The sequence below is a fragment of the Haliotis cracherodii genome, unplaced genomic scaffold (assembly GCF_022045235.1).
Source record: "Haliotis cracherodii isolate W230 unplaced genomic scaffold, xgHalCrac1.p SCAF_16, whole genome shotgun sequence".
Lineage (NCBI taxonomy): Eukaryota > Metazoa > Mollusca > Gastropoda > Lepetellida > Haliotidae > Haliotis > Haliotis cracherodii.
This window is the reverse complement of record NW_027266271.1, coordinates 16,926,139-16,951,933: the sequence shown is the minus strand read 5'-3', so window position 1 is coordinate 16,951,933 and position 25,795 is coordinate 16,926,139. Positions and strand designations below refer to the sequence as shown.

General features: G+C 40.8%; 1 protein-coding gene across 1 annotated transcript in view; it reads left to right on the top strand.

Annotated features, from left to right (window-relative positions):
- LOC139463885 (protein OS-9-like) overlaps positions 1 to 23,730 on the top strand; it is a 62,768-nt gene extending 39,038 nt beyond the window's left edge. Inside the window, exons 15-16 of the mRNA XM_071245296.1 lie at positions 4,049 to 4,167; positions 19,938 to 23,730. Of these exons, the coding sequence (XP_071101397.1) occupies positions 4,049 to 4,167; positions 19,938 to 20,063 (245 nt within the window). The 3' untranslated portion in view covers positions 20,064 to 23,730. The remainder of the gene's footprint in view (positions 1 to 4,048; positions 4,168 to 19,937) is intronic.
- Positions 23,731 to 25,795: the final 2,065 nt, after the last annotated feature.

Here is a 25,795-nt window from a genome sequence, read left to right as displayed (position 1 = left end):
TGATGGTGTGTTTGTTTTCAAGTATATATGGATGATAGCAATGTTTATGATGTACTCTCATATCCAAGGCTTGTTTCACTTGAGGGAGATAGGGTTTGTGATGATGAGGAGGAAAGAGTACACTGAAGGAATTAGTGGTGATTTTCTCTTTGTATTCCAGCAATGTCTTTGAATCTCTCTGCATGTGGGGTGAATTTGCCATGTAATTACGATCATATTTGAGTGTGGTGGGATAGATAGGCATGTTGTTTGCAGATTGGTGAGTTGTTGAAAGTATTTCAGTCTGTTATTGCCTCTGCTCTCAATGAAATGATCATTCAACACGGACATTTTAGTGGGGTAATTTCACAAATATGCCTTTAAACTACACAATACTGGGATAATATTCCTAAGTATTAAGTGCTATTAATGTGTTCTGTATGGTCTTTGTTCCTATCAGCTGCTAGCTGTAATGATTGAATCTTGTGATAGGACAATGTGGTTCACAGGAATTTGGTGAGTATCGCTGTGCAAAGTGATTGATATCATGAGCAACGTCTTTCATTGGGTAAAATGAGGTGAGGTGAAATGGGGTTTAACATCTCGTCCAAGAGAGTGTCGACTAATGCCGATTTGATAGTGCTAATCCACTGAGATACCCCTCTCAGACACAGCATACTGAGTCCAAGCCATCATCCCCTTAATGCTGAGCTCCAGGCAGGGTAACAACAAGTACCATCTTTTAGCATCTTTTGGTATGACGCATCCATCAAACCCCGCACTTTCCGCTCTCCGGGTGCTTTATTTGTTTCCTAATCAGGCCGAGGGCCTAGATGGTTCTGCCAGAGAGGCCTGACCACCCCATCCAGTGAGTCCCCTCTTACAGCATGCATAGTCGCAGCGTTAGAAATTGGCACTAGTCCTATAGTCCTTGCCAAACTGCCCAATAGTGTAGGTATCATAAGGACCAGTAGAAATTTGCCCTTCTTAAGGGTTTTGCTCTGTTATCATTACAAAGACAAATGGACCAAAACTGTTAGTTTCTATCGCTCTAACCTCTTACGACAAGCGACCGCCTCAGTGGTCTAGTGGTAGAGCGTCCGTCCGGAGAGTGGAAGGTCCGGGGTTTGATCCCCGGCCGCGTCATACCAAAAGACGTTGAAAGATGGTACTTGTTGTTACCCTGTCTGGTGCTAGGCATTAATGGGCTAAAACAAAGACTGGTCGGCTCGAAGTCAGTATACTGTATCTGAGGGGGGTATTCATGTTAAACTGCAGCCTGGTATCTCAGTGAGCTAGCACTATAAATCGGCATCAGTCCGGACCAGTACAAGCAGCCACACACACGCGTGCATGCATGTTGCTATATAAGTGCAATCATCTTGGACGCGACGTTAAACCTCATTTCACCTCACCTCTTACGACAAGCAAGGGTTGCTGAAGACCTATTCTAAACTGGATCATCACGCATCTAGAGGTAATAGAATGAAGCCTTGGTTGAAAGGGAAGCAGACCCTGGTCGTGTCCTCGTTGTACATGTTGTCTAGGCAGGCCAGTCGGGGGTGCAGAGAGGCAACGGCCCCCGGAGGCTACAAAATTTAGAAATTTAGTCACGGACAGGCCAAGAGGAACTGTCGATTATGTGATCATTCCCCGTCTTAACAGTTTTGCATGAAAATATGATTAATAGTATTCAATTTTTTATAACAGAGTAACCACATACAGATATTACATCATCTATAAGAAAACATGATAATTTCTATTTGGATAATAAATAATGTGTGGACTTTTTTTTTGCAAATGGATTATAATGATGACCTCAATGATTTCTATCCTTCTAACGTGTAGCGATATGCCATTGATGACATTATACAGTGTGATGACATCATGCAACAAGTTTACAATGCAGTGACGTTAGAGTTTAAAGAACATTGCAGCGCTGCTCTCAATCACTGTCGATATGTGAAGCCCATTGATATTGCTAAAAAACTGCTAAAAGTTGTGTACAGAACTTTCTACTCTCTGACGTGAACCATGGTAGGGCGATACTGTATCTGATTGTACCCAAAGGATACTCGAGACGTTATATCTCCTGGCATTGTGTAAATAATGGGAAGGGTTCCTTGGTACCAGCCTTGAACACACTGGATCTTGACCTATTTTTTCACATTTTTTCTTCAACGCTGGTTTTTATTCTTTGCGTAAAATATAATTCGAATTTTTCAGCAATGCAAATCTGTTTTGTACACTGTAAGAATTTCAATGCACCATGGGTGTTCAGAAGTTGTTTTCGAAAAGAAACCTATTCATTTGGGAATTCTTTCTTGAATGAAAATTTAGAAAAAGCGGTGAAGTGAAGGATATTTCAGGCGTTGTTTAGTTGTTTAGTTTAGACTAACAATGAAATGACAATGTGAGGTATTACAAGATTGTGTGTTCAACACCTTCTGTTGGTTGGAATCTGTCACACACATGGGCATTTGTTGTAAGGGAGGTAACTCCATAATACTTGGTCATATGAGGCTGAAGAAATGCAACTTCTAAAACAGGTTTGTTTGTTTGTTTGTTTAAAGCTGCACTCAGCAATGTTCCAGCTATATGTCAGCCGTCTGTAAATAATCAAGTCTTGACCAGACAATCCTTAAAGAGGTAGCCCAGTCAACTCAGATTATAACCAAGTCCTCTGGACCTCTATGAAAAGTTTATTATATATTTGAAATTATGCAATGGTGTGGGGATTCAAAGACATAAATGAATGGAATCTGGACCAGACAAACCAGTGATTAATATCATGGGTAACGATCCTTTCCGTGTGGGTACAATGAAACCACTGGATCCAATTTGATGCCTCTTACAAGAAGCAGAGGCAGCTGAAGAACAAATAATGTCCTGAAAAGCCAATGGGGGAGTTACCATTATGACAGCATTGTTGAAGGGGGCACTGGGGTAGCCTTGTGGTTAAGCGTACGCTCGCCACGCTGAAGACCTGGGTTCGATTCCCCACATGGTTACATTGTATTGAGGCTCATTTCAGGTGTCCCCTGCTGTGATATTGCTGGAATATTGCTAAAAGCAGCATCACTCAAACTCACTCACTCTCTTTACATCTGAGGATTTCATGCCAGGATTTCAGAGGTGGTTTCAGTAACTACACCTGTAGTTTTTGACAGCCACCTTTACCAAACAGGGTGGTTTGCATTTTACAGAGGGGCATAGGTGGCCCAGTCATCTAAAGCGCCGTGATTCGTTGTGCAGAGTTGCGTCCCTTGGCACGCCAGAAACCTATGATTGTGGGTTCGAAACACGGTTCGCCACTATTATGTTTCTAGGTTTGTCAGCACCATACCCGTGCTCGTGGGTTTCACCGAAGTGGTAAACTTCTGAGACCTGCATCACTTCGGGCTTTCCTCCCACATCAAGCTGACATGCCGTGATATAACTGGAATACTGTTAAAAGCGGCGTTAAACCCAACTCACTCAATGTATTTAAGGGAATGTGTTCACAGGTTAAGAAGAAACACTTTTGCATGTACTCTGAAAACTTTGTGAAATCTTGCTTTTACCACCTTAATAAAATGCCCTGGGAACATCCTCACTGACTGGCTACAATGCTCAGTTGTCAGCTGTGTTTACTGTGTAAGTATTTCAGCTCATAAGGGCAGCGAGGTAGCCAAATGGTTAAAGTATTGATTCATTACAGGGTTTGATTCTCTCCGTTGGTACAATATGGGAAACCCATCAATGGCATCCCTGCCGTGATATTGCCTGAATACATTTGCTGTAAGCAGCAAAAAGTCACTCACTCACTCACAGTTAACTTTGTATATACTTCTCTGTTTTGATATTGATGATGGCACTGGATTCTGTTGACTCTGGAAGAAAATCAACTCGCCCCTCAAATCTGTTGATTCCAGAAACAACCGATTCGAATGACGTCTTCATAGCTGAATCAACCGATTTGAACAACGTTATCATAGTGTCACATCTTCATAATGGTTAAGTACATGAGTCATTAATTATTTGCTGTTATTGACATTACTTGAGTTTAGTTCAATGTCTCCATTTTCAGGTGGGAAGATTCAAGTAAAGATCATAACAACTGGGTACTATGACAACGAAGATGAATCCATTCACATACTGTCACAGGAAGACACGTCTAATTTCCAGAATATGATTGTGGCAATTTTGGTGAGTATGTTTTTGTTTCCACATCAGCCTGGCTGGGCCAGCGATACATGTTCACAATGAGACACAATGTAGTTTAGTTACTGGACTTCAATCCTGAGAGTAATCATCTCGAAGTATTCTTTGACAAATGGGGAATAACAGTCTGTTGTTAAGTTTCAAGAACTGAACTTTGAACAGTCAACTTGATTTTATCTGGACTTGTTGTGGTTAATTATATTTTGGTGCAAAATTTTGGGAATTCACAGTGTCAAATACATCTTTCTGATCCATATTATCCCTCGGTCGCAAAGTTCTATCGGTAATTGTCTCCCCTTGTTCCTTCAGAATTCTCTGTAAACAAGGGAGATTACAGCATACAGATTTTTAATGTTAACCTTGATATTAATAATTCCAGTCATACATCTGACTTGAGGATTTTGTCATACTCAATATGTGAAATATCCTGTGTCTTACCAGAAAACATTAAACTTCAAAACATTTCTTAAGTACGTACACCCCTTTGTGCACCAAGAGTTCATGTTCAAGTCCTGTACTTATGACATAACTCTGTTCATCATGGAGGTGTTGTGAAAATATATATGCCCTACTTGAGGCAATTAGCTGCATGGATTCGGAAGTCCTCTAAAAGTTGGACCAATTTACTCCCTGAGAATGCATATCTGTGAAACTTCAATCTCGAGATGTAAAGCCATGTGTCTGCACTTTGGTTGTGATGGCTTCCAGTTGACTGAATACATTGTATCTGACAACAATTATTCCTTTATCTTGAGATGCCATTCTATATAGAAATGTTTTACACACTGCGATATGTTTATGATTGGTTTGTGGAGTGAAAGATTATCGGAAGTGCAAATCTGCTCCGTGAAAGAATGTCCTGTTGTGGTTTTGGGAGTTCTGTTGAATTTGAACACGTTGGTAACACAAGTTGATATAATGGGAGGGTGTTAATTATAAAGCCATGTGGTGGCTGCCAGGGTTACAAAGAGACAGTTAATGTCCCACCATGTGTCTATTCAAAGTCCTGCTGCTGGCCTGTGAAGGAAGTAGAAGGATGTTTGGTCAACAGAATTTCAACCAGATGGGGTTAGTATCTCAAAAACTGTCATGTTTTCTCTTGGGGTTTTTGGGCGGTGATTCTAACATATTTTGTGCTATTTTTGGATCCATTTATCTTAATTCATTGAAAGTTAGATTTTGGTGCAGTTTCTCGATTGACAGCAAGTGGAAGGTCAGTGTTAGAAATTGGCACAAGTTCTGTAGTCCTTGCCAAACTGCCCAATAGTTAAGGTATCATAAGGATTAGTAGAACGTTACCCTTTGTAAGGGTTTTGCTATATGTTATCATTATAAGAGTTAGTGGTTCAAAAGTGTTAGTTTCTACCGCTGGAAGGTCCATCTGACACAGTCAAACACCTTGGGCCCAGTCAAATAGCCTCATCTCTGTCAAACACTCTGGGCTCAGTCAAGCATCTTATTCTTAATCAAGCAACTTGGGCAAAGCCAAACACCCTTGTCTAAGTCAAACACCTTCGTCTATGTCAAACACCCTGGTCTGAATGAAACCCCCTGGTCTGAATGAAACCCCCTGTTCTCTGTCAATCACCATGGTCTCAACCAAACACACTTGTTACATTCAAACACCCTGGTCTGAATGAAACCCCCTGGTCTGAATGAAACCCCCTGGTCTGAATGAAACACCCTGGTCAAAGTCAAACACCCTGGCCTCTGTCAACCAACATGGTCTCAACCAAACACACTTGGTCTCACATTCAAACACCATAGTCTCTGTCAAACACCCTGGTCTGAATGAAACACACTTGTCACACTCATAGTCTCAGCCAAATTCCCATCTCATAGTCAAACACCCTTGTATCATTCAAACACTTTGGTCTCAGCCAGACACCCTTGTCTGAATCTAACACCCTTGTCTCAGGCAAACACCCATCTCATAGTCAAACACCCTTGTATCATTCAAACACTTTGGTCTCAGCCAGACACCCTTGTCTGAATCTAACAACCTTGTCTCAGGTAAACATCCATCTCATAGTCAAACACACTTCGGTCACAGCCAAATACTGATGACCAGAGGTGACCAAGTGGAATGGGTGGTCAGGCTCTGTGACTTGATTGATTGCATATCTTCGTAACCCGATGACATGGTTTGTTGCTCACACTGGATTGTCTCTGGCAGACTCGATTATTTTCAGGTTTCCATCACAGAGATAGAAATTGGCACAAGTCCTTTAGTCCTTGCCAGGCTGCCCAGTAGTTAAGGTATCTTAAGGACTAAATGAAATTTACCATTTTTAAGGGTTTTGCTATGCGAAGACTTGTAAATAAAAAAAAGTTTCTATCATGGCGTGAAACAGACGAACTTGTCAAGTAGACCAAAGACAGTGTTTGAAATTAAGCATGAAGACCCTCATATTAAGGTTAAGTTTTATGGGGTTCAAATACCACAGGAAACAAACTCAAGGATCACATGACTTCCCTTAATCGAACACTGCAAGAGCTTGTCAGAAGAGGAAGGGCCAGGGTGAGGTAGTCTGAATGAAACAAACAGGGGATGTTTGCACTGGCTGCACCCACAGGTAGATGCAGTGTACTGTGTGACTGTGTACTGTGTAACACTGGCTGTAGTCTCCTGGTGTTGCCAAGGGTATGGGAGGGTCCGGGGCTGTCTCAGATGACGGAGATTGGAAGAAGCTGTTGAGGGATGGTAGTCCTGGGTCTTGTTTCAGAGGCTGTTTGTGATCCATCATAGCTTGATGGGGTTCCAGTAGATATGTTTCTTGCTATTTCATATGTTATAAGGCAGGTGGGGTAGCCTAGTGGTAAGAGGGTTTGGTTGTCATGCTGCAGGTCCAGGTTCAATTCCCAACATGTGTGAAGTTCATTCTTGTGTCTGGTGATGGAATATTGCTGAAAGTGGCTTTAAACCTTTCTCACTTATAGTACAGAAACTCAAAGAGTGAGTGAGTAAGGTTTAAAGTCAGGGTTCATAACTTTGTGTTTCCATTAGACCATTGCTCACTAGATCAAAGTGATCATAGTACTAAGTCTGTGACTGTGTTAAACTATGGGAGTTTGCTCAGTGTTCCATAGGTCGGAACTGAGTTGTGGGGATGGAGGTTGGTCTGCCTCCGTGGTCTAGTGGTTGGTCTGCCTCCGTGGTCTAGTGGTTGGACTGCCTCTGTGGTCTAGTGGTTGGTCTGCCTCCGTGGTCTAGTGGTTGGACTGCCTCTGTGGTCTAGTGGTTGGTCTGCCTCTGTGGTCTAGAGGTTGGACTGCCTCCGTGGTCTAGTGGTTGGACTGCCTCCGTGGTCTAGTGGTTGGACTGCCTCCGTGGTCTAGTGGTTGGACTGCCTTTGTGGTCTAGTGGTTGGACTGCCTCCGTGGTCTAGTGGTTGGACTGCCTCCGTGGTCTAGTGGTTGGACTGCCTCTGTGGTCTAGTGGTTGGACTGCTTCCGTGGTCTAATGGTTGGACTGGCTCTGTGGTCTAGTGGTTGGACTGCCTCCATGGTCTAGTGGTTGGACTGCCTCTGTGGTCTAGTGGTTGGACTGCCTCCGTGGTCTAGTGGTTGGACTGCCTTTGTGGTCTAGTGGTTGGACTGCCTCTGTGGTCTAGTGGTTGGTCTGCCTCCGTAGTCTAGTGGTTGGACTGCTTCCGTGGTCTAGTGGTTGGACTGCCTCTGTGGTCTAGTGGTTGAACTGCCTCTGTGGTCTAGTGGTTGGACTGCCTCCGTGGTCTAGTGGTCTAGTGGTTGGACTGCCTCTGTGGTCTAGTGGTTGGACTGCCTTTGTGGTCTAGTGGTTGAACTGCCTCTGTGGTCTAGTGGTTGGTCTGCCTCCGTGGTCTAGTGGTTGGACTGCCTCTGTGGTCCAGTGGTTTGACTGCCTCTGTGGTCTAGTGGTTGGACTGCTTCCATGGTCTAGTGGTTGGACTGCCTCTGTGGTCTAGTGGTTGGACTGCCTCCGTGGTCTAGTGGTTGGACTGTCTCCGTGGTCTAGTGGTAGAGGGTCAGCCCGAGGAACTGACAGTTTGATGTTCCATCCCCGGCCGCATCATACCAAAAGACGTTAAAAGATGTACTTGTTGTAACCCTGTCTGGCGCTCGGCATCAAGGGGCTAAATCAAGGACTGGTCGGCTCGGAGTCAGTATACTGTGTCTGAGTGGAGTATTCATGTTAAACTTTGTAATGGCATCTCACTGATCTAGCAGACCCGTGAAGATTCCGGGGTAGAATAGGTCTTCAGCAACCCATACTTGCCGTAAAAGGCGACTATGCTTGTCGTAAGAGGTGACGAATGGGATCGGGTGGTCAGGCTTGCTGACTTGGTTGATGCATGTCATCGTTTCCCAATTGCGTAGATCAATGCTCATGATATCAATCACTGGATTGTCTGGTCCAGAATTGATTATTTACAGACTGCCATGATATAGCTAAGTGTGGTGTAAAACAACAAACAAACAAATACTTTAGGGTTTCCTCCCACATCAAGCTGTTACGCCGTGATACAACTGAAATACTGTTCAAAGAAGTATTAAACCTCACTAGTAAATATATATCATGTGAACTACACTCTTTTCAGGCTATATTTCATTCAAGATCGTACAAAATAATGAACACAAGTTATGTTTTAAAGATCCAAGTATATTCCTATAACGTGCCTATCATTCAGCAAGTCTGTCTGTTGCATTTGTTTCATAGGGGGTCATATGTCTGAAACCTGAAATCCGAACCAGATTTTCCATGTGTTTTGAGAATGTCCTGAGAAAGGCAAGCCTTCACCTGCTTGGTGTGAGCAGGCTGGCCGCTGGGTCACAGGTTATGGCCATGCCAGGGGTGGAAATCAGAAGCAGATTCACTCCCGAATCTTGTTGTCAACTTGCACATACATGAGCTTTTGTTCAAATAATAAGGTTATGATTGCGACAAAACAGAAGAGTGTTAGTCTTGTTACTGTGAACAATTTTTCAAATATTGACTGAGAAGCCTTTGTGTGTTGTCCAACATATTAGTCTTGTTAAGGATCGTTGTAGGGGTTTAATCCTGTGAAGGATGTAATTGAACCTTTAGCTCAATCCATACAATTGCCTCTTACAACAAGCGTAGGTTACAGAACAAGCGTAGGTAATAACCAACAATCGTACATGGGTGCAGAATGTAAAACAGTAGCCATGTCCAGCGCTGTAGTCTACAGATACAGCAGGTATGTAAAACAGTAGCCATGTCCAGCGCTGTAGTCTACAGATACAGCAGTTGTGTGAAACCGTAGCCATGTCTAGCACTGTAGTCTACAGATACAGCAGGTATGTGAAACAGTAGCCTTGTTTAGCACTCTAGTCTACAGATACAGCAGTTGTGTGAAACCGTAGCCATGTCTAGCACTGTAGTCTACAGATACAGCAGGTGTATGAAACAGTAGCCATGTCTAGCTTGTAGCCTACAGATACAGCAGGTGTGTGAAACAGTCACCATGTCTAGTACTGTAGCCTACAGATACAGCAGGTGTGTGAAACAGTAGCCATGTCTAGTACTGTAGCCTACAGATACAGCAGGTGTGTGAAACAGTAGCCATGTCTAACACTGTAGCCTACAGATACAGCAGGTGTGTGAAACAGTCGCCATGTCTAGCACTGTAGTCGACAGATACAGTAGGTGTGTGAAACAGTAGCCATGTCTAGCACTGTAGTCTACAGATACAGCAGGTGTGTGAAACAGTCGCCATGTCTAGCTTGTAGCCTACAGATACAGCAGGTGTGTGAAACAGTCGCCATGTCCAGGACTGTAGTCTACAGATACAGCAGGTGTGTGAAACAGTCGCCATGTCCAGGACTGTAGTCTACAGATACAGCAGGTGTGTGAAACAGTCGCCATGTCTAGTACTGTAGTCTACAGATACAGCAGGTGTGTGAAACAGTTGCCATGTCTAGTACTGTAGCCTACAGATACAGCAGGTGTGTGAAAAAGTAGCCATGACTAGCACTTTAGTCTACAGATACAGTAGGTGTATGAAACAGTAGCCATGTCTAGCTTGTAGCCTACAGATACAGCAGGTGTGTGAAACAGTCGCCATGTCTAGTAGTGTAGCCTACAGATACAGCAGGTGTGTGAAACAGTAGCCATGTCTAGCAGTGTAGTCTACAGATACAGCAGGTGTGTGAAACAGTAGCCATGTCTAGCAGTGTATCCTACAGATACAGCAGGTGTGTGAAACAGTCGCCATGTCTAGTACTGTAGCCTACAGATACAGCAGGTGTGTGAAACAGTCGCCATGTCTAGCAGTGTATCCTACAGATACAGCAGGTGTGTGAAACAGTCGCCATGTCTAGTATTGTAGCCTACAGATACAGCAGGTGTGTGAAACAGTCGCCATGTCTAGCTGTGTATCCTACAGATACAGCAGGTGTGTGTGTACTGGCCTCCTCGCCAGTTACCCTGACCTACTTTCACATACAATACTTGTTAGCATCAAAACAATACTTTGTAGAGCGGCCTACAACAACTTAACTGGTCACACATGCCAAGACAAGGATTAGATTATTTTAACCACCTGTCAAAACCCCTCAGTCGCAATAATTACTGCTGTCAACTGTCCAAATATTGCTGACCTCAATTGTGAAATATTTTACATATTTGTTAAGTAATCTGTTGGTTTGCACATCAATATAAATGAAGGAATGTGGCGCCAACTGCAAGAGGAATTGTTGCCATAGTTACCTTATTTGGTGGTCTCTGTTGCTGTTTTCAGAGTTTGTCATGGCTTCATTTGTTCACTAAGTTTGAAGTCCAAGTTAAAGTCAGTTTGACCTTCAAATATACCCAGTCCTTACCTGTATCATATTTCTTTACTCTTTTGACAAAATATTTCTGAAAAAAATAGGTAAAAACTTTGATCATTGCTTACCTGAGCAGTTTTTGAAATGACAAATCTTGTTTGAATTGTGTTGGAGTTCTTTTCAGTTGTTACCTAAACTAAGGTATTTTAGCTAAGAATGTCATTGTTTTATTAGGATATTAACAGTTAAGTACAGCAAAGCATAGCAGCAAGGACTGATCCAGCATTTATGAAAGGGAGGGGTCCAAAATATCAAAATCCTCTCTCAAATACTTTTCTGCCGACAACATACTATGTTTGGTTTTCAAAAGGGGGTGTTGTTCCGGACCCCTGGACCCCTCCTCTGGATCCACTGAGTATAGAAGTTACCTCCCACTCTTGGCCATAGCTGGAGATTTGATCTGGAATAGTATGTCTTGAAACTGTGATTTTGTAAGAGTTGGTTGTTTTTACCAACGTGTCCTGGGTGGTCCAGATGTCTAAGGTGCTCCAATTACCTGTACAGAGTTGCCTCCCTGGGCCTGATAGGTACCTGTGATTGAGGGTTCGAATCCCAGATTCACCAAGATTATATTTCCAGGTTTGTCAGCACAATACCTGTGCTCTTGTGTTCATTCAGGGTGTTAAACATCTAAGATCTGCTTCCTTTCCAGCATTCCTCCCACATCATATATCCCCATGTCACACGTTTTCAATCCTCACCTTTTTTCGAGCCCTTTAACAATTCGTGACCACGTGCTTAATGCTATGATCAAGGTAGACGCTTCAAAGCCCCGTGAAGACATCAAAGTATCACTGAAGTTATGTTGAGAATTAAGCTACATGGGGAAAGATATTTAATAAGTAATGAAAACAAACCTCAAAACTTACTTTTTCACTCATGCACATTTTAAATAAAAAAACCAAATGGGAGCCCAGAAAAAATCATTTATTTCAGGGACTAACAAAACCTACAAAGCTCAATTTGTTGGAATTCCAGTATACTTGTCAATGTCAACCTTTATTTCTGTTTACATGCCACTCCAAAAGTTATCTTATTTCAAAATATATATTTACAAAATAAAAAAAGTAAAACTCTAAATGGAGCCCAAAACAATTTTAATTTCAGGTACAAACCAAATCTGCAAAGCTCTAATTTGTTTGAATTTCTGTAATCTTGTCAACGTCAACCTTCATTTCTGTTTACATGCCATATGTCAGCATGTGTCTGACCACTCCCAGGCACCTCCCCCCTCCCTTGGCATCCCTCCTCTCAGCGTGGCAACAAGACTGTTGCTTTTCTTGTGTTTTCCAGCTCTTGGTATAAAAATGATGTAATTTCAAATCTTAGTGACTGTCCATTTCCAGTTGTTGATATACAGGGAGGGCGAAAGACTTGTCGTATTTGATGTAATAAGCGCCCAGGGCGCTCTCAAAATTAGAAATAGGGGGCACTTATTGGAAAATAATTTTGGTGAAAAAAAAACAGAATTGAAAGATCATAAATTTCGTGGTTTGGTGAGTGAGTGAGTGAGTGATTGAGTGAGTGAGTGATTGAGTGAGTGAGTGAGTGAGTTTGGTTTTACGCCGCTTTTAGCAATATTCCAGCAATATCACGGCGGGGGACACCAGAAATGGGCTTCACACATTGTACCCATGTCAGGATTCGAACCCGGGTCTTCGACGTGACGAGCGAACGCTTTAACCACTAGGCTACCCGACGGACCCGTGGTTTGGTTAACGCAGCATACAACTGTTCTCAGTATTTTACCCCTTTAAATATATATGTCTCTTACAAATAATCCTACCTGCATACTTGCACGTATTAACTTATATATCTATGTATTTGTGATAACGCAACTCCACATTAATGACGAGTAAAAATGATCGTCGACACCCATCGTTCCAAACAGGAAGTACGGATAATCAGAAGGTAAAGATGAAAAATCAAATATAAACATCCGCTTTGTGTTTGTGATTTTCAAACATTACCTTATATTACTTACCTTATTTTTGGTGAGAATGATGATGTATTTAATGTTTATAACAGAAGAAAATAAGATCGTTGTTGCATTGATAAATATGAGTTGGTGCTGTGGTTGTATGTGGTAAAGCGGGTTCCATGGAATGGGGTGAACGGAGCAAGTTGTAAGTATCGTAGGGACACGATTTTGCTAACATTTTGAATAAAATTAATAAATAGATTGCAAACATAAGTCCAGATATACAATGAACACTTAAACAGTGTAAGAGAGGGGTTAACTTCCGTAGCTCAAAGTGGAATTGTTGATATTCTATTTCCGATGTCATATATCCGCCTGAATTGATACTAAAGAAAAGGTCTGTGCATATTGTACATGAGAGATATATTTATCCAGAATTTAATTGCCCATAATTAAGGGTGCGCATAACACACGAGTGTGTTTTATACTCGAATAAGTAAGTTTTATGTATACTGATGAATCGGAAGGGGAGCTTATTGGGATTGTTCACTTGCCAATATATTAGCAAATATACCGTATTCGACCCATTAAGCGCCCCTCCCCCAATAAGCCCCCTTCCTGGTGCCGAAAATCTATATAGTAATTATTTTGTTTTAAATGAAAATCGTCCGGGAACTGAGGTTTCCGGATATTTGAAGTCTGTATAAGCGGGGCATGATTGTATTCTGTTTATTTTAGATATTTGTGACTTTGAATGTTATGCGCAGAAAAAATTTACACTGTACCCCTTCAGCGAAGTCCGGCAAACGAACGGGTGATGAGAAACTTCGTCAGTACAAATTCGAAATTTGAGAAGCGCCCACCCCTTCTGTCTTTTTTTAAGCGCCCTGGGTGCTTAATGGGTCGAATACGGTAGTAACTTATGAGAGCAGGTGCTTTTTGCATGAATATGGTATTCACAAAAACAAGACATTTTCCACAGCTTTTTCTGAAGTTGACACATCACAGTGATTCTTCAAACGGGGCTTGACCACCCTCAGAATGTCATCAATGGCCACATGTTGTATGTGAAAATAGGTCAGTTGGTCAGCAGTGGTCAGCACAAACCAGCCAGGTATCAGGGACATAGCAATCCGCATGCAAACAGAAGGTCCCTGTTGGCTATCAACTCTCTTTGCTTGCGTCTTTGTGAAAAATCCCTTTGGCTGTGGTCAGTTTACATCATGACACTGACATTATGAGAACAAGGCTTCTACAAGTCGTCAGAAAACTTAGCAATTAGATGGCAAACGTGTCTAAAACAATGTATTTTGGATGAAGGCAGTGAGTGCCAAATTTGATAGTGAATAAGTGAGTGAGTGAGGTTTTACGCCGCTTTTTGCAATATTCCAGCAATACTGTAAATCTTTAAATGAATGTGAGCGTGAATTAAATGCGAAAAATGCGAGTGGGCTTTGCTCACATTATTAAACATCGCATATCAACAATAAGACATTTTGGATAGCAGAAATACCAACTTAGACATAAGTTGAAAACAAACAACTATGTATTCAACATCACTGTTTATTGAGCAGCACTTGTAACAAGTATATAAACAATGTCACTCAAACACTAATTACATTTTGTGAATTGTCACTGCTTGGGTCAAGACAAGAGTTCTACTCACTTATGTCATCACTGATCACACCTGCAAGTCCAGACTGACGCCACCCACACAACACAGTGTCTTTGTTCTTTGCGACTGCGTCAAAGGCGCCACAAGCAAGCGCACATGTATTGTTTTAGCGTGAGTACTCTACTTAGCACTAATAAGCGATGCTATTTGGTGTGTAATTGGATTTTTGTAAGGTTGGATTAAGGTGATGATTCTCCTGTAAACCTGACAGAGGACGTTTTCTTTAGATAGAAATCCACTGATGCTTCAGAGGAGGGGGTGTCGCATTCATATTGAATCGCATTTTTGGTAAGGGATCAGCGGTCGCATTCTTTTGGAGACACATTAATTTCATGATTTACAGTATCACGGTGGGTGACACCAAAAATGGTCCTGTAGTGTAGGGTGCTGCACTTACATGTGCTGGAGTGAGTGAGTGAGTTTGGTTTTACGCCTCTTTTAGCAATATTCCAGCAATATCACGGCGGGGACACCAGAAATGGGCTTCACACATTGTTCCAATGTCGGGAATCGAACCCGGGTCTTCGGCGTGATGAGCGAACGCTTTAACCACCAGGCTACCCGACTGCCCCCCATGTGCTGGAACTGGAATACTGTTCAAAGTGGTGTAAACTGATTCACTTATTTCATCTTATATTGGTCTCACCAACAGAAACTTAGATTTGTGAGACCAATTCTCCCAGCAGCAGTAGGTCCATTTCAATGATAATAATACCCTTTTTTTATGTCAAACAAATTGATTTTTTCCTGGGAAGAATGTAGCATTCAAATTCTGTGGGAAATATGACTTATTGTCCATTTTGTCCTAATTACCAAACCTATAGCAGTTTGTGAGTGTCTTGTAACAGAACATGTGTCATATCATTTTGGTTATTTTTGAACATGGTGTAAGAATGTATTGTATAGTTTTGTGTGTTAAAAATGTGTTTGAAATTGTCTCAAAACAAAGACACAAAGTGTCATTTTAAAACACATATGTTTTCACAGGTCTAAGAGCATGCATTTTTCTGGCTTGTAAGTCAACTTTTAACCTCATGCCAAAGATATGTCTGTCAGGAACCTTGGAGCAATGATTCCTGTTGACATACATGATATCCATTTTGAGAGAAGTCAAACGATGCCAACTTTGGCAGGCATTGAATCTCACTCAAACACTTTGAATTAAATTGAAAACATACATTGTTTTGTTCAACTTTTGTTCAATAGTTGACATTTTTGTTTCGTAAGACACATGTTGGTATCATATGGATATTAATGGGATTGCCTCTTTGCATGCTTAGTTCTATTCTTTACATCACATGGTTTATGTTTTTGTTTAAATTGGTGAGGAAGTTTTAAAGGCAGCTAAAAGCTTCAGGCAGTGTCAGTTACAGACCCCAGAGCATATACCCAATAAAACAACAACCCCATTCCATCCTTCATCCACTTTTCAGCCTGTACTTATCCATTCTCAGATCTAGCCACGAAAAATTAAGACTTGGGGGTTCCTTAATACCTCAGACTTGAGGGTCCCTGAAAACCTCAGACTTGAGGGTTCCTTAATACCTCAGACTTTAGGGTTCCTTAATACCTCAGACTTGAGGGTCCCTGAAAACCTCAGACTTGAGGGTTTGCAAATACCTCAGATTTGAGGGTCCCTGAAAACCTCAGACTTGAGGGTTTGCTAATACCTCAAACTTGAGGGTCACTGAAAACCTCAGACTTAACGGTTCCTTGATACCTCAGACTTAAGGGTTCCTTAATACCTCAGACTTGAGGAACCCTGAAAACCTCAGACTTGAAGGTTCCCTAATACCTCAGACTTGAGGAATCTATTATTTAATCAGATGCATAACTTTATTTCAGGGACTATTAGTTGGTCTTCTTCAGGCATGAAACTATACTTCATCTTTTAATTCACAAAAGGATGAAGCCTTAGTGTAGGATGATGTACTAGTGTTATGTTTTAATTCAAAGTGTTCAGTGGAGATTCCAGGATGCAGCTGGAGTCAAATAATAAATAAATAAGTGACAACTTAAATGGATCAGATGGGCAGGCTCAATTATTGCATGTCATCATAACCTGATGGTGTGGGATATTACTCATAATGTCAATCACTGGTTTGTCTGCTTCTGATTGATTATTTCTGCTATGATGTCTCTGCAGTATTGCTGACTGTGCTAAACTCCGTTCGTTTTAGGACCCTTTGTTATCAAACGTTGAGTGTTCAAGAAATGCAGTTTTATTTCAAATTATGCTAAAAAACATCAATAAAATTAAAGCTTTGGAGAGGATGTCAGGCATATGGTATAGGCAAAATATGAGACTATTTTGCGACTTTAACCACTAATCCGAAGCCCGGGTCTAGTTAGAATCTGTTTGGTCTAGCTCAGCTATTAATAGTCCTCATGATAACGCTAAGCTACCCAGAAAATGATGCAAAGAGCCAAGCTTTGGGTGGTAGTCTCAAAACTTTTTAGCACAGACTGAGACATGATACACTCAGAAACACAACGATGTTAACCCAACAGGAATAATTTTCAAAATATCTGTTGATCTGTGAGATGTCCTTGGCTCACATTCAGAACTAAGTCCAGTCCATGTTTGACCTGGGTTAGGAATGGAACGTCTAAATCCCTTGTTTTGGTGATCCTGGTCAGTTTTGTTTGTTGTAGATCAGTGTTGTCCCTCCGCTGACTGCTGAAAGGATATCTGGGACTTGTTCACCCCAAGTGGCTAATCTGTAAACTTGGGTTCCTTGTAGTAGTAGTTTATTCTGTAGTATGGCCCCATGGCCTAAAGTACAATTTTATGGGAAAAGATAAGTGGTTACACGAGAGCTTGTAATTGAAAAACATGTTTTATGAACAAAGCAACAGATTTAAGAAGATGTACATTTGTAGTATTTAACAAATTCACCATTGACTGAGTTCTGGTAAAGCTATAATGAGGTAAATACCTTATTGTAATATTTGAGTACTTAGGACATATAAACATAATATGATACCCATCTTCAACAGAAGCTTAATTACAATGTGTACGTAGAGTATCGGATTTAAGTTAAGATATTCTAAATTTACAGAAACTTCTTCGTATCTCTCAATCCTCAAGGTTATTGATGTAAGATTCTGGTTCAAAGAGAGATATTTTCATGGCACTGTAATGAGATAAAAAGTTAGAATTTGTAATTGCATCATGCCAAGTCTGGATTACTTTATACAGTATTCGACGTAATAAGTGCCCAGCTCTAATAAGCACCCACGGCGATATTTGCTAATGTATTGGCGAGTGAATAATCCCAAGTAGCACCCCTTCTGATTGATCAATGTACACAACACTTATTTATTTGCATATAATATGCACTCATGTGTTATATGCACCTTTAATTATGGGCAATTAAATTCTGGAAAAATATATCTGTCGTACAATAACATTTCAGGCTGTCAGCATAAATCACGAAATTTATCTTTCAACTCTGCTTTTTTTCACCAAATAATATTCTAATCAGAGCCCCCTATTTCTTATTTTGAGAGCGCCCTGGGCGCTTATTATGTCGAATACGGTAAGTCTTGGTTACTTTACATTTAAAGACCGTCAGGGTACTACTGTATTATCACATACTTTTTTCTGGAATAGTGACAAAATTTAAAATTTGATTTATTGCAGAATTTAGTGAACTACCGGTAATATATTACACCTCAATAATATCAGGTTCTTCTTATATATATGACTTTGGGTTTAATAAAATATGATATAGTTTGCCTTGAACAAATCCAAACAACTTCCCTGGCAACATTGCTGAAGTTTTTTTTATTTTTATTTCTTTCCTTAATATAGGGCAGTGGGATGACCAAATGGTTAAGGCTTTGCTCAGCATGCCAAAGGCATGAAGGCCCACGTTATTATTCACCCTCCCTCCCTCCTTCCCTCACTCACTTCTCCAGTGTTACTGACTGCCTCTGGGTCTAGAGGTAAAGTGTCCGCCCAGAGAGTGGAAGGTCAGGGGTTCAATCCCCGGCAGCATCATACCAAAAGACGTCAAGAGATGGTCCTTGTTGGTATCCTGTAACGGCAGGCATGAAGGGGTTACAACAAAGACTGGGTGACTCGGAGTTGGTATACTGTAACGGCAGGCATGAAGGGGTTACAACAAAGACTGGGTGACTCGGAGTTGGTATCCTGTAACGGCAGGCATTAAGGGGTTACAACAAGGACTGGGCGACTCGGAGTTGGTATACTGTAACGGCAGGCATTAAGGGGTTACAACAAGGACTGGGCGACTCGGAGTTGGTATACTGTAACGGCAGGCATTAAGGGGTTACAACAAGGACTGGGCGACTCGGAGTTGGTATACTGTAACGGCAGGCATTAAGGGGTTACAACAAGGACTGGGCGACTCGGAGTTGGTATACTGTAACGGCAGGCATTAAGGGGTTACAACAAGGACTGGGCGACTCGGAGTTGGTATACTGTAACAGCAGGCATTAAGGGGTTACAACAAGGCCTGGGTGATGCGGAGTTAGTATACTGTAACGGCAGGCATTAAGGGGTTACAACAAGGACTGGGGGACTCGGAGTTGGTATACTGTAACGGCAGGCATTAAGGGGTTACAACAAGGACTGGACGACCCGGAGTTAGTATACTGTAACGGCAGGCATTAAGGGGTTACAACAAGGACTGGGCGACTCGGAGTTGGTATACTGTAACGGCAGGCATTAAGGGGTTACAACAAGGACTGGGCGACTCGGAGTTGGTATACTGTAACGGCAGGCATTAAGGGGTTACAACAAGGACTGGGCGACTCGGAGTTGGTATACTGTAATGGCAGGCATTAAGGGGTTACAACAAGGACTGGGCGACTCGGAGTTGGTATACTGTAACGGCAGGCATTAAGGGGTTACAACAAGGACTGGGGGACTCGGAGTTGGTATACTGTAATGGCAGGCATTAAGGGGTTACAACAAGGACTGGGCGACTCGGAGTTGGTATACTGTAACGGCAGGCATTAAGGGGTTACAACAAGGACTGGGTGACTCGGAGTTGGTATACTGTAACGGCAGGCATTAAGGGGTTAAAACAAGAACTGGGCGACTCGGAGTTGGTATACTGTAACGGCAGGCATTAAGGGGTTAGATCAAGGACTGGGCGACTCGGAGTTGGTATACTGTGTCTGAGTAGGGTATTCATGTTAAAAATGCGGCATGGCATTAGTGCGGACAAGTACCAGCAGCCACACTCAGACATGCCTGCACATCGCTATATAAGTGTAATAATCTTGAACACCATTTCACCTCGCCTCACCTCCAGAGCTCGTGTTTTCACCTCCATGTGTTTTCTCCTATTTCAGGGTGGAACAAATGAAGCCTCCAAAGAAGCAGCAAGACAGCAACAACTAGAAGACAACTACAATAATGTTTGGGGACAAGGCCAAAGTAAAAAATCAAAAAGTAGTATTACTGACAAAGGGCAATAGTATCATGGTAACCTGAAAGATTTCTATATTTTCTATGTAGAGGTAGTTCCTGGTGTTTGGATGTTTGGTGCAGGTGGATGTGGAATACGTGCATGATATTACACCACATGACCAAGTGGTATTCCATGCTGTCACTTATTGTTTTCTGATCTGATGAATTAATGAATATCAATGAAAATGGGTAAATTATTGGTTCATAAAATATCTTAAAGATTTTGTTTGTGATGAATAAGATGTATTTCGCATTTTGTCCTGCAGTCAGTATTAGTATTTTAATTCAAATTATTTATCTATGAAAATAAACCTCTTGCTGAAAATTTTGGATTTTAGAAGTGCTAAGAACTGAGTGACTATATTTTGCAAAACCAGTGCAGTTATTCCAATCTTAATTCTGTGACCAGTTCAGTTTCAGAATTTTGCAAAATTTCAGCTGGCCACAGTTTAGGCTATTTGTTTAAACATTGTTGACTTTTTAACAGAGTGACAGCTTAAGATGCAAAGAGTTGGAATCTTGTACATAAAATTGGAATCCCGTGCAAAAAGTTGGAATCCAGTACAAAAAGTCTGAATCTAGAGCAAAAAGTTGGAATTCAGTGCAAAAATGAAATTTGAGTTAAAACATTTCCTTGACAGTGCTTGAAAATGAAAAAAACAAATTAGGCGCATGCAGTTCATGAGAAACAAGACATTTATTTTAGCAAGGCTTATCTGATTCAAAGGGTACCATTCCAGCATATTCTCTTGAATATTAGCTGATATAAAGGCATGGTAGCACCTAGGAGCGTTTGTGTCAGAATATACTGTTCCTGTGTCTTTTTTATGTGTTTGCTGTTAAATGATACGTGTGCATAATGAATACCATGAAGTCTATTGTGGACATGTTTGAAGGATGTAATAATGTGTGTATGAATTAATCAAAGTGTTGAGGTACTCCAAAGACAAATAGAATTAGCCAACTAGTGGTTGTGTAGCCCAGGTAGGTATGTTGTTATCTTGCAAACCATATTGATATTGATAAAGTTGAGAACTCAGCTTAAACTCCTTCATTGACTTTGAATAGCTGCAAGATTACTGATGCAGTGTTAAACAACAATCACCCACTTAAACTCCTCGTGTTGGGATTTGGATTGATCTGGGTTGGCCATGCCATGATATTGCTGGAATATTGCTAAAAGCGGCGTAAAACCATACTCTCTCACTCACTGGGTTGGAAGTGGTCTTCAGCATCCCATGCTTGTCGTAAGAGGCGACTAACTGGATCGGGCGATACACTGGTCATGCTGTAATTTGAAAGCAGGGTCTGGATTGCAATATTGTTTGTGATGACCAAGGTGATGGCCATTGAACATGAAGTCGTAGTCATCTTGGCAGGTAACCACATGACACGGGGTGCTGCCTAGTCGTGGTCTACACTGATGCAATACCACACTGCATGTTTATCTGATGCCCCTCTATAAGGTGAAGCTTAACCGATCTTTAACCGCCAAATCTAAATGAAATGGGTGTTTTTTACACAATCAGATGGGATTTGGCTTCATTATATAACTGCCTGGATTCAGGAATTTCTATTTCATCTAAAGAAAACCCACACAGAACACAATTATATTCCTCTATGGTCCTCACTTTCTGATGTATAAAGTTCCCATTACAGTGTAATCCCAATGCCTTTGTTATTGACATTCAGAACTTGACAATTAAGTTCATTTAAGAAATATTTGGAAAACTTTACACTGAGTAACTGATTAGGAAGTTCACCTTATCCAACGTGCTGTGGAGGGATATCAGATCTTCATACAGAGAGGTATCGTATCAGAGTTAGATATCTGATTTTAGTGTGATTGTCTCTTGTCAGTCTCCTCTAGGATGTATCCTTGCCGAATCTTAACCTATATGACATCTAACTCTGTCATTCCTTATCAAAGACTTGCCATAAAAAACTGGCTTTGGTGTTGTCAATACAGTCAGATTCACAAAGTAGTGATACATGTAATTTTTGTAATATTTTCATAAAATCATTTTGTATATTTTGAGGGTTTTGTATATTGTGCAGTGTTTAATTATCAAGGGGGTCCCTAGATTCTGATGCTTTATACAAGCAAACCTTCAGACACCAGGACTATCCAGTGACTGACATCATTTGAAATGCGTAGATCAATGCTCATGATGTCAATCACTGGATTGTCTGGTTTAGACTTGAATATTTACAGACCGCCGTAATATAGCTGGAATATTGCTGAGTGAGGCACTAAACAACAAACAAACAAACAAACAAACAAACAAACAAACAATTAAACAGCCCTTGCACCCACCTTCCTTTCGAACATTGGCCTCTGATGCACATAGGTTCTAGTCAGATAATTTCAGTTGTTAATATGTACATAGCTTGTTGTTGGTGTACTAAGTTAAGTATATGTGTGTTTAATGTATGTAGTTTGTTGGCTTGCTAATTTATTTTTAGGACATTGGTGTTTCTGATGAAGGCGTTTACAATATCACATTGATCTTTAGATGTGGCACCATAACACACCCTCTGGTTTCACTGAAGCAATGGGGGAAATATTGGGAAAATGACAAATCCAAATTTAGTCCAATACAGGCAAAATTATTTTGAGTTTACAAAGTGTTTTAAAAAATGTCATCTTTAAAACTTATGATGGTCAATTTGGCAGAGATATTTTGCCGAATTGTTCAGTCGCCATCTCATCATGAACATTTCTTGCATATATAAATCTAGAGATGTAGCCGTTATCTTTGATATACAGATTTTGCCCCAGATATCGACCTTTCTCTTACGAGAAAAAAAGAAGAAGCTTGCAGCGTATAATGGTCCTAAAGTCATCAATTTTGTTTAATTTTTCTTCTCCCCCCCCACCTGCTGCAGGTAATATTTATAAAAACATTCCATGATCAAGTTTTTAATTTTTATTCCCTCTTCTCCATTTTTCTTGAAGGATGCTAATTATTGTGAACAAGGTGCTGCCGACTTGCGATTCACAAAATGGTGTTAGAACTTACAAGATACAATCAAACAAATGTTTTTTTAACTGAAATAATCATTGAACTTACAACACACGATGATATGACTATATACCAAATGTTTTTTAAGCTGACAAGACACAAATGACTGAAAAATATCTTTTTCTTGAACTTACAAGATACAGTCAAACTGCTTGGTAATAAATGTGCTTCTAGAACTAACGAGACATAATCAAAACTTCAGCTTGAATAACCAAATGGTGTTTATAAATTACACACCACACTCAAACTACTGAATAACAAAATGTATTTAGAAGGCACTGGTAAACAGAAACACATTCATTTTTTGACAAACTTTGTGATGCTTAGAGTCAGGTTTCCTGTCAAAATAATTAATTTTATCTTTGTTTGTGGTCCAGGTGGAGAACTAGAGAATCATAGATACTGTGTTATTTGTTCCCAAATATGAATTCTAATACTTTGACTTTTATGTCCGTATCATATAAAACTTGATATAGACCTCATCTTGTATATAAAGAAACTCGCCAGTAGAAATTGAAGATAATTTGCCCAAAATATTGTTAAAGACTATTTTTTTAGTTGTATGATAACTGTTATGTTTTTGTTGTAACTTTCCAGCAAAGTGTGTGGGGATGCAAATCCCTTGCATCTCTCCCTCCTCCCTCCCCCCCCCCCCCCCCCCCCCCCCTTCTCTGGATTTCTACACTTGTCTAATGTTTGTTGAATTCATTATGCTTTGACCTCCTAATGTCGTTTTTATGTGTGTGGAATATTACTCTATTTTTTTATAAGATAAGAGTAACTTACCAAGTTCTATATAATTTTACGTTACAATGTGTGCATTGTCATACGGGCAGTAAAATGCATTGATGCATATGAAACCAATGTTATTCAGTGCGGGAATGCCAAAAAATATATTTGCTTCTAAGGACACAATTTATGATTCTAATACAAATCAAAAGTAATACATTGCCAGTCTTTAGACTCTTTATCTGTTTTAGTTAGATCTCCAGTTACCCATTTTGATGTTAAGAGATGGCTTTGGACAAGATGTGGCAAGTCAGGAGATGTGTGTATTGTAACATAGTGTATGATGCCCAATGTTGGGACACTGCAGACAGTGGTTATACTTGGTGTATCAAGTGTGACGACTTTGTTGTTCAGTTGATTTATTGGAATAAACATGTTGGTTACAATATTTTCTTGTTCTTTATTGTCATATCACCTTCAAAATAACATGGTGCACTTTGAGACAAGATAATGTAGGGTATGGCTGGCCCAGTCATCTAAGGTGCTGCAATTTGCAATTTGCTCTTAGGTTTCACCAAAGTGGTAAACATCTGAGACCTGCATCACTTGGGGCTTTCTTGCCACATCAAGCTGACACGGCATCATATAACTGGAATACTGTTAAAAGCAGTGTTAAACCCAACTCACTCACTAAGAGTGAATGTTGTTTTATCCAGCAATATCACGGCAGGGGAAACCAGAAATGGTATACCCACGTCGGGAACCGAACCCGGATCTTCGGCGTGACAAGCAAACGCTTTAACCACTAGGCTACCCGACCACCCCCATAGCATTGTGATTGTTTAAGCCTATGTTAAGGTAGGTGAGTTGGCCATGATCACACCCAGTGTAGAATTTGTTTCCAAAGTTCACTGGCCAGGACCGCTTGTTAACAAAAGATGCTGCAAGGCCTCATCATATTTAAGTAGCCCAAAACACTTTCAGTAAACGAAGGAATGAAAAGAAAATGACATGAAATGTTACTAGCCCAATTTAGAAGTCACTGGCATTTGGCTAGCAGGCAGGCAAGCTATTTTGAACACTGATCACACCAGGATGTGCTGACCACTGGTAGTACCATCAACCACCGGTCTGCTTTGCCCAGATTCAACCATATACATGATGCTAACTGTGAAATTAAACCCCAAATCATATAGCTGGAATATTCCTGAGTGCAGCGTTAAAAAACAAACAAGTTAAACCTAGAACTGGATGATGAAATACAATAGGAAACATCACCTACCATTTAGCCCTGGGACATTTGTATAAAAATATCCTCAGTCTTTTCATCACCAGTAGATGAGGAACTGGATGTGACCCCTGATGCTGATAAAGCTAACCTTGCAACGTGATGACGACCACTGTTCCACAAAGTTCTTTTGATGTCAGAATATGAAACACAAGCACAACTAACTCCTAAGATGAAGTAGAGGTGAGATTGTTTCCTCTTTGCCTTCGTCAACATTAGATTTCCTGGACTTCTTTTTATGTGAAGACCTACAATAACAATCAACAATCTGGCAGCAGTTTACAAACAAGATGTTTATATAATGGTTTATGTTGTTTGTGTTTTGTGTGACAAACAGAAAGGATTGACCACTTGGCTTGTGAAATTTCATTTCAATAGTTTCATGTGAATTTGAATGTTTGAATGTTTGAATGTTTCATATTTGAATGTTCAGACGTTTTGAAAAGGTCTCCTTTTGTTTGTGACCAGGTCTTTTGAACCAATCGGAAACAAGGCACTGACTGAAAAGTCTGTTTTTTTGTTTGTTGTTGTTTAACACGCATTCAGCAATATTCCAACTACATGACCGTGGTCTGTAAATAATCTGGACCAGACGATCAAGTGATTGATATCATGTGCATCGATCCACTTCAGCGGATCTGATGACAGGCTTCCAACCACATCACCAGCCTGACCACTGGATCCATTTGGTAGCCTC